Source organism: Physeter macrocephalus, chromosome 2, assembly GCF_002837175.3.
Source record: "Physeter macrocephalus isolate SW-GA chromosome 2, ASM283717v5, whole genome shotgun sequence".
Lineage (NCBI taxonomy): Eukaryota > Metazoa > Chordata > Mammalia > Artiodactyla > Physeteridae > Physeter > Physeter macrocephalus.
Genome location: NC_041215.1, coordinates 76675826 through 76686313, shown reverse-complemented (window position 1 = coordinate 76686313; position 10488 = coordinate 76675826). Strand labels below are relative to the sequence as shown.

General features: G+C 35.4%; 1 protein-coding gene across 2 annotated transcripts in view; it reads left to right on the top strand.

Moving 5' to 3' along the window:
* TLK1 (tousled like kinase 1) overlaps nt 1–10488 on the top strand; it is a 153519-nt gene that overhangs the window by 42144 nt on the left and 100887 nt on the right. For both annotated transcript variants that reach the window (XM_024122300.3, XM_024122297.3), the window contains exon 2: nt 4130–4248. In XM_024122300.3, the coding sequence (XP_023978068.1) occupies nt 4130–4248 (119 nt within the window). The remainder of the gene's footprint in view (nt 1–4129; nt 4249–10488) is intronic.

The window sequence follows — 10488 nt, the reverse complement described above, 5'->3', positions numbered from 1 at the left end:
ATTTTCTGATTTCCTCTTTCATTTCTTCAGTGATCTCTTGGTTGTTTAGTAACGTATTGTTTAGCCTCCATGTGTTTGTGTTTTTTACGTTTTTTTTCCCTGTAATTCATTTCTAATCTCATAGCGTTGTTGTCAGAAAAGATGCTTGATATGATTTCAATTTTCTTAAATTTACTGAGGCTTGATTTGTGACCCAAGATGTGATCTATCCTGGAGAATGTTCCATGCGCACTTGAGAAGAAAGTGTAATCTGCTGTTTTTGGATTGAATGTCCTATAAATATGAATTAAATCTATCTGGTTATTGTGTCATTTAAAGTTTGTGTTTCCTTATTTATTTTCATTTTAGGTGATCTGTCCATTGGTGTAAGTGAGGTGTTAAAAAGTCCCCCACTATTATTGTGTTACTGTCGATGTAATCTTTTATAGCTGTTAGGAGTTGCCTTATGTATTGAGGTGCTCCTATGTTGGGTGCATATATATTTATAATTGTCATATTTTCTTCTTGGATTGATCCCTTGATCATTATGTAGTGTCCTTCCTTGTCTCTTGTAACATTCTTTATTTTAAAGTCTATTTTATCTGATAAGAGTATAGCTACTCCAGCTTTCTTTTGATTTCCATTTGCATGGAATATCTTTTTCCATCCCGTCACTTTCAGTCTGTATGTGTCCCTAGGTCTGAAGTGGGTCTTTTGTAGAGAGCATATATATGGGTCTTGTTTTTGTATCCATTCACCAAGCCTGTGTCTTTTGGTTGGAGCATTTAATCCATTCACGTTTAAGGTAATTATCAATATGTATGTTCCTATGACCATTTTCTTAATTGTTTTGGGTTCGTTTTCATAGGTCCTTTTCTTCTCTTGTGTTTACCACTTAGAGAAGTTCTTTAGCATAAAGTTCTTTAGGATTAGCACTTTAGCATTAGCACTTTAGCATCTGTTGTAGAGCTGGTTTGGTGGTGTTGAATTCTCTTAGCTTTTGCTTGTCTGTATAGCTTTTGATTTCTCTGTGGAATCTGAATGAGATCCTTGCCGTGTAGAGTAATCTTGGTTGTAGGTTCTTCCCTTTCATCACTTTAAGTATATCATGCCACTCCCTTCTGGCTTGTAGAGTTTCTGCTGAGAAATCAGCTGTTAACCTTATGGGAGTTCCCTTGTATGTTATTTGTCGTTTTTCCCTTGCTGCTTTCAATAATTTTTCTTTGTCTTTAATTTTTGCAGGTCACTTATCCATTCTTCTGCCTCAGTTATTCTGCTATTGATTCCTTCTAGTGTAGTTTTCATTTCAGTTATTGTATTGTTTATCCCTGTTTGTTTGATCTTTAATTCTTCTAGGTCTTTGTTAAACATTTCTTGCATATTCTCAATATTTGCCTCCATTATTTTTCCGAGGTCCTGGATCATCTTCACTATCATTATTCTGAATTCCTTTTCTGGAAGGTTGCCTATCTCCACTTCATTTAGTTGTTTTTCTGGGGTTTTATCTTGTTCCTTCATTTGGTACATAGCCCTCTGCCTTTTCATCTTGTGTATCTTTTTGTGAATGTGCGTTTTGTTCCACAGGGTGCAGGATTGTAGTTCTTCTTGCTTCTCCTGTCTGCCCTCTGGTGGATGAGGCTATCTGAGAGGCTTGATGGGAGGGACTGGTGGTGGTAGAGCTGACTGTTGCTCTGGTGGGCAGAGCTCAGTAAAACTTTAATCCCCTTGACTGCTGATGGGTGGGGCTGGGTTCCCTCCCTGTTGGTTGTTTGGCCTGAGGCAACCCAACACTGGAGCCTACCTGGACTCTTTGGTGGGGCTAATGACAGACTGTGGGAAGGGCTCACGCCAAGGAGCACTTCTCAGAACTTCTGCTGCTGGTGTCCTTGTCCCCACGGTGAAACAGAGGCACCCCCTGCCTCTGCAGGAGACCCTCCAACACTGGCAGGTAGGTGTGGTTCAGTCTCCCCAGGGGTCACTGCTCCTACCCCTGGGTCTCGATGCACACACTACTTTGTGTGTGTCCTGCAAGAGTGGAATCTCTGTTTCCCTCAGTCCTGTTGAAGTCCTGCAATGAATTCCCACTAGGCTTCAAAGTCTGTTTCTCTAGGAATTCCTCCTCCCATTGCCAGACCCCCAGGTTGGGAAGCCTGACGTGGGGCTCAGAACCTTCACTCCAGTGGGTGGACTTCTGTGGTATAAGTGTTCTCCAGTCTGTGAGTCACCCACCCAGCAGTTATGGGATTTGATTTTACTGTGATTGTGCCGCTCCTACCGTCTCATTGTGGGTTCTCCTTTGTCTTTGGATGTGGGATATCTTTTTTGGTGAGTTCCAGTGTCTTCCTGTAGATGACTGTCCAGCAGCTAGTTGTGATTCTGGTGTTCTCGCAAGAGGGAGTGAGAGCATGTCCTTCTACTCTGCCATCTTGGTTAAATCCACTATGTTTTTTACTTTGGGACATGCAAGGTTTTTTTGGAAAGAATAGAAAAATAATAACTAAATAGAGAAATTAGATAATTTTCGCTTCACCAAAATTAGACACTTCTGCTTGTCAAACATTATGAAGAAAATGGAAAAAAAAAATCAGAGCCTTGGTGCAAATGCTCTTCTTATCTATCTGTCTATCTATCTATCTGTCTGTCTGTCTGTCTATCTACCTATTATCTGACAATGACTGTTTTTGATGTAATAGCAGGATCAGAAAAAAATTGGAAGTACTGGTGATACTTGAAAGTACATTGTCAGGAGTATACTTGTAATAGAAACCAGATTCCAGGGACCTAAGGAGGATAGGGTTATAAATCACTAGTTGAAGGAAAGGATTAAATGATAATATTAATAGAACGAAATTCAAGCAATAGTTTTTTTGTTTTTTCTTTTTAAAGACATGTAAATGAGGCAGAGGAGGCAGGGAGGGAAAAGATGCAAAAGAGGGTGGGGGATACATGCAAATCAAGATTCCTTGAATATCAAGAAGGAATGGGATCAAAAGCAAGAACCTAAGGCTTTAGCTTTTTGAAGGTAGCTACCTTTTTGTCTAAGATTGAAGAATGACGAATGGCCAGGGAAGATATATGCAGGTACAGGAATGCTAATAAACATGGAAGGATGGCCATTATCCATGTAGTCCTCTATCCAGATGAAGATGGAAGGTAATGAAGGGAACTTTAAAGGGTAAGATCTATAGGAATAGCTCTTAACCTTTAGGAAAGAGGAATGTCAGGGTACATGGAAGTGGTCTAGTGTAATTTATAAATGCTCCACATGTGATTCTGAATTCTGATAATATCCTCCCTGCTCCCTTTGAGAACCAATCATTTATGTCAGTTCTTAGGTTTTATCAGTAGAGAATTAGCAGACATGGATAAAAGAATTTTTAAGAATTTAATTGAACTTTAACTAGAATTTGTGGTGCTTTAGTTTGCATAGTAGTAGTTACAGGAGGGCTCTCATTTTTCCCCCTTAATTTTCAGGGTTATTGTTTAATAATAGATGTTACCTTAGTTATCTGCTTGATATATGTGTGTGTTTTCTGTCTATCTGATAGGAACTGAAAACTATCAACTGTACAAAAAATTTGGGGGATGTGACAGTAATAAGAGTCTTCCCAGTTTAAAATTAGTCAGATAAAGTATATATAAGCAAAATAAGTAATAATACCACTTAGTGCCAGAATTCTATATCAGCTTAGAATAGGGAGATCGCATTATGAGAAGTGGTATTTTTCAAGCTATGGACCTGGGTCCATTAATGGCTCATGAAATCAGTTTAGTAGCTCACAATCAGTGTTTTTCCTTTTTAATGGACTAGAATAGACTAGAAAATATTGGAGTGTACTGCATACAGTAAGAAGTATTTGTGGAACTTTTAATATATGTATGTATGTGTGTACTGATTTGGGTGAAAATATATTTCTTAATGTAGATTGCAGTCAAAAATATTGGAAATCCACCATCACCATAGATTATTTTGATAAATAAGTGTGGACATTATAAAAATCTTTAAGTCCTTACTTTCATCTGTTTTTAGAATTCACTAAGTTTATGTTTACATCTCAACTAATTGCATACACATATTTTGTGATGTGTGTATATAAATACATATATATGTATGTGCGTGTACTTTTTTTTTTTTTTTTTATCTTAATAGGTGCAATGGATGAGCTTCATAGTCTGGATCCAAGAAGGCAAGAATTATTGGAAGCTAGGTTTACAGGAGTTGCAAGTGGGAGCACTGGGAGCACGGGCAGTTGCAGTGTTGGAGCTAAAGTGAGTAAAATTGTAACCTTTATTTGACATTTTTTCCTTGTATTAAATGATATAAAATATATTTTGTAAAGGATCCCTACATATGTACTTAACAGCAGATTATACTTACTATAATTTTTATAATGTGTAGAAAAAAATCCAGTGTTTTTATACCTGATTTCTAGTATAGCATAATATATTTGGGGGCATTATGTTATAATATAGCATAATCGGTTTCAGGGGTAAAAAGGAGTTTGGTAGATTGTACTGTCTTTCTCCCATTTACATAATTTTTACCTTTCCTGTCCTTTGTTTTTGATTTTTCCTTGCCCCATCACCCATGTTTCTATTGTGTATGTTCCTATCTGTACACTAATCCACTGCTGCTCACTGCTGCGTAAAATTAATAGTGTATCTGTTGGGCCTTCCCGTGGTAGATATCAGGTTGTCTCCAACTCCCCACTACCTCACACTGCAGTGAATTTCTTGTAATTGTTCCCTTACGGAACTTTGTGAGCATTTGTTTAGAATATATTCCCAAGAGCAGAATTGATAAGGCATAGGGTATGTATAGATTTAAATTGAATAAACAGCGCAAGATTGCTATTCAGAACAGTTGTATAAAACTGGTAAAACTAACCTGCACTCTCAGCAGATTAGTTTTATACAACTGTTTCTATAGCTCCATATCCCAGAAACACTTGGCATCATCCAGATTCCTCATTTTTGATAGTCCAGTTGGTACAAAATAATGTATCTTTGTCTGACTTGTACCAGCAATTATTTTGAGCATTTCTTCAATGCTTGTTAGCTTTTTGGGAGTCTTATAAATTGTTCCAGTTCTTTGCCTATTTTTCTGTCAGAATTACTTTCTTTTTCAAACTGATTTTCCCATGTTCCTTATATATTCTACATATTTATTCCATGTTGATTACATACAGTACAAATAACTTTTGCCATTTTGTCATGTCTGTTAACTTTGTTCATGGTATCCAGCATTGTACAGAACTATTTAATTTTGTTGTATTCAGACTCACCAATTTTTTGCTTTACGGTCTGTATCTAAGAAAAACAGTCGTCACCATTAACCATCTGGGTCAAATAGACCTTTTTGCTATGTTTATATTTTGTTATTTTACTAATTTACAACAATAAGAATAAAACTGTAATGAAAAACAACTTTATTAGAAATTTTAATATGAATTTAAACATACTTAAAAATCTCTTTGTGTCAAGTAAATCTTGGTGCACAAACATCATAAAAGATGAAGGATGTTGTTATGTGTCCTTTGAGCATAATGAAATGGTCCAGGTTCTTGTGGCAGAATATTGTATGGTGAAGTCCTTCAGTTGAATGACTTAACTGATGAGAATACCATGTTTCCCTTTTTTTTCCCCTTAGAAATGTATTGCCCAGTTCATTGAGTCTTGAATTTGAGAAAATTCATCTAGGATACTGTCATTTGAAGACTCAGATTTCATTTATGTAGTCAGTGTCACCTTCATCAGTTTTAGGTGCTGTTATCTCTTTGTATTTATTTTCTGATTTGTCTAATAATTATAAATTGTCTTCTGTCATTTTCTTCTCTTGATTATCTTAAGTGGAAAATGAAAATTTCTTAGTTCTCAGCTGGAGTCAATGAAAGCTAAAATCAGACTACAAAGATGGTTTCTTAGTCATTTATACATTTTTGAAAGATGATGTGGTACTTTGGACAAGGCAAGAAGATAACTAAAGGATCATAATTTATTTGACTATTGCATCGTCCTTTTAGGTCATTAAATATGTGTTGTTTTTCTATTTCTTCTATAATAAATTATCACCAAGTTGCTCAAAACAGTACAGATTTATTATCTTACAGTTCTGTAGCATCAGAATTCTGACACCGCTCTCATTGGGCTAAAATCAAGGTGTCTGCAAGGCTGCATTCCTTTCTGGGGGCTCTAGAGAAGGATCTTTTTGCCTTGCCTTTTCTAGCTTTGAGAGGCTGCCTGCATTCCTTGGCTGGTGGTTTCCTTCCTCCATCTTCAAAGGCAGCAATGTTGTATCTCTCTTACGGTTCTTTGGCAGTCACATGTTTTGGACCATAGCCTAGAAGGTTCTTCACTTTTAAGTACTCATGTGATTAGATTGGGCCCACCCCAATTTGGATAACCTGGTATAATTTCCCCAATTCAAAATTCTTATCCTTAATCACATTTGCAATCCCTTTTGCCATGTAAAATAACATTCACAGATTCTGGTGTTTAGGGCATGGACATCACTGGGAGGCCAATATTTTGCCTATCATACCATCATTCTTCCATTTTCTTTTTATTTTAGTGGTTTTTCTTTGTATTAGCATAAGTGGGAATAATTGATGAACAGTGATAAGTAATGATGAGTTCCTAGGATGGTATAATAACAATATATAGGAAAAGTAAGATCCCATAATGTGTTGTAGATTGATGAAAGGCCAGTGGACATCTGGTAATTAATTGCAAGCTAGAATGTGTTTTATTCTATGAAAAATAAATCTTAAGTTTTATTCTATGCATGGTCTCTAAGAAAGAATAAAAGTTCTGAAATATTAATTATTATAAACAGGATTACTTGAAAAAGAAGCTAAAAAACTAAAATTGGGTCCAGTGGACTCTGATGGTATTCTAAAAGTTGAACACTTCTTCCCCACCCCTGAGGCACAAAGATATTCTACAGCTCCTTCTATTAATTGTACAGTTTTACTTTTATATTTACTCTTTAGTCTGAGGCCTTATCTTTTACATAGTATTGATAGAGATGGAGTTTTATTTTTCTCCATGTGGTAAACCAGTTTTCTCCACAGTGCTTCTTAAATTATCCATATTTTCCCACTGACTTGTGCTGGCAGCTGTATCATATATTAAGTTGCCATGTGTATATACCAATCTGTGTCTGAGATTTCTCTAATGTTCTGGTGGTCTCTCTGTGTTCTTGTGCCAGTATCACATAAAAAAGAATACAATTGTATTTTGGTATGTCTTCTTTATATGGTAGAGCAAGTCTCTCCTTTAATCTTCTTTTGTAAGGTTGACTTAATTATTTATGGATCTTTATTCCCTCATATAAAATTTGAGCATCTCTTTGTTTGCTTGTTAGCGTTTGGGGATTATTCTTCTATAATAACTTTTTTGTATCTTTTACCTTAAAAGATTCAAATGGAATTTTTATTCTGAATGCATTGAATTTATAGATTAATTTTGGGAGTACTGAAATCTATAAGATTAGGTTGTCCCATCCAAGTACATGAAATGTCTTTACATTTGTTCAGTTCTCTCTGTAGAGTTCTTAAGAATTCTTGGCTAGTTTTTATGAATTTTGGGGGCTTATTCCTGGATACTTTAAAGTTTTTGTGGCTGAAGTATTTTTTGTTATATTTTTTAGTTGGCTATTGCTGACCTAGGGTTTTCTAAAATTTTTATAGGCTGGTCTTGTATGTAGCAGTCTTGCTTTTGGTCTCTTATTGGTTGTACTACTCTGTTGATTCTCTAGGTTTCTCTAAGAGAAATAGTTAGCTTTCCCCAATTTTTTTTTTTTTTTATATTGGTCATGAGCTTCAGTACTATGTCTTGTTGAGAAGGAATCATCTAAAGTTTCTCCATTAAGTGTAGTGTTTGTTATAGGTTTTGTTTATATAACCATGACCAAATTACAGAAGAACTTTTCTATTACTGGTTAGTTAAGAAGTTTTTGTTTGTTTTAAAAATAATAAGTATAACAAATTTTTAAAAAAATGTTGAAGTTTGCATTGCTGTGATAAACCCTACTTGGTTATGATACACTATTTTATTTATTTATTTATTTTTGGCTGTGTTGGGTCTTTGTTGCTGCACATGGGCTTTTTCTCTAGTTATGGCGAGCAGGGGCTACTCTTCATTGCGGCGTGCGGGCTTTTCACTGTGGTGGCTTCTCTTGTTGTGGAGCATGGGCTCCAGGCGTGCGGGCTTCAGTAGTTGTGGCATGTGGGCTTCGTAGTTGTGGCTCGTGGGCTCTAGAGCACAGGCTCAGTAGTTGTGGTGCACGGACTTAGTTGGCTCCGCGGCATGTAGCATCTTCCTGGACCAGGGCTCGAACCCACGTCCCCTGCATTGGCAGGCAGATTCTTAACCACTGTGCCACCAGGGAAGTCCCTGATACACTATTTAAAAAAATACTTTATTAGGGGACTTCCCTGGTGGTCCAGTGGTAAAGAATCTGCCTTCCAGTGCAGGGGACATGGGTTCGATCTCTGGTCGAGGAACTAAGATCCCACATGCTGTGGGGCAAATAAGCCCGCGCGCCACAACTACTGAGCTTGCACACCTCAACGAGAGAGCCTGCATGCTGCAAACTACAGAGCCCATGTGCTCTGGAACCTGCACGCCACAACTAGAGAGAGAAAACCCCCACACCACAACTAGAGAGAAACCCATGCACTGCAACGATGTCCCGACGCAGCCAAAAGAATAAAGATAAATAAATAAATATGAAAAAATACTTTTGGATTTAATACATGATTAACTATTTTAGTTAGGATTTTTACATATATGCTTATAAGAGAAATAGATGCACAGACCTGAAGAGTAATAATTTAGTGAGTTTTGACAAATGTGTACACTCGTAGTAATCCATGTTCCTTTTAAGATACAGAACATTTTCATCACTCTACCTTGTCTGTTTTATAAAAAGTGTCACACTAGCCCCATAAAATGAACTGCTGCTTCTTTCACTATTTTCAACATCCTGTATGTGGTAGAAAATGTTCATGGGAAGATGAGTAGACATTTACCTGTAAAACTGTCTTGGCCTGGGGTTTGTTGCAAGGAAGGTCTTTCACTACCATTTAAATTTGTTTAATATTACTTAGTTTATTAATCTATTTCAATTAAGCTTTTCAAACTTAATAGTGTATGGTTATAACACTTAAAAAAATCTCCTTTGTTATTTCATTTCCGTTTATTCTTTCAGTTCTCCTTTTCTGTTCATTCTTGCCAGAGCTCTGACTAATCAAAGAAACAGATATTGGTTTTAATCTATTTCACTTTTTTTTTTCCCATTGATTTCTATCATCATAATTTACTTGTTACTTTGGATTTGCTCCATGGCTCTTCTTCCAGCTATTGAGTCGAATGAATCAGATTATTTATTTATTTATATAGAGACAGAATTAACATATGATAAAATGTATAGACTTTAAGTGTTGGTTATGAGAGCCCCCCATGGTTTTTATTAAGTTATGTATAATTTACATAGGGTAAAAATTCACCCCTTTTTATCATATAGTTCTGCTATAAGTTTTGTGAATGTATACAATTGTGTAATTCCCACCACAGTTAAGATACAAAATAGTTCCCAAATACTCCTCAGTGTCCTTTTGCACTCTACCCCTTTAGGTTGCCTCTGGCAACCACTGATCTGTTTTCTGTTTTTATGGTTTTGCCTTTGCAAGCATGTCATATAAATGGGGTAAGTATTGTAAATATGTAGCCTTTTGAGTCTGACTTTTTATAAGTTAGCATAATGCATTTCTTTGAGATTCATCCATGTTGTTGTAATGTTACCAATAGTTACTTTTTATTGTTGAATAGTATCCTTTTGTATAAAATATACAACAATTTTTTAAAAAAAATTTTATTGAAATATAGTTGACTTACAATGTTGTGTTTCAGATGTACAGCAAAGTGATTCAGTTATGCATACATATATATGTGTATATATATATTCTTTTTTAGATTCTTTTATATGTTGTTATAAGATATTGAGTATAGTTTCCTGTGCTATACAGTAGGACCTTGTTGATTATCTCTTTTTTATATAGTAGTGTGTAAAAGTATACACAGTTCTTTTTAATCCATTTCTTATAGATAAGGAACATTTAGGTTACATTCAATATTTTAAGAATTACAGATAAAGCTACTGTAAACATTTGTATATTCCCTCTTAGATTATTAGTTATTTTGAGCAATTCTTTTGTTACAGACTTATAATTTATTGCATTACATTTTGAAAATACAGTTCGTATGGCATCAATCCTGAAATGTGCTCTGTCTTATAAACATTTCATATCTAATAGCTCCTAATCGTATTTAACTGTGATTATTGATGTATACATTTCAGCTTTATGCATTTCAGCTTGTAGTTTATCAGTTTTTGCTTGATGTATTTTGAGGCTGTATTTTTACATGCATATACCTTTTCGTTTCATGACTATAATTTTTACTTTTTTTTTTTTTTTTTTTTTTTTTTTTTTTTTTTTTTTTGGT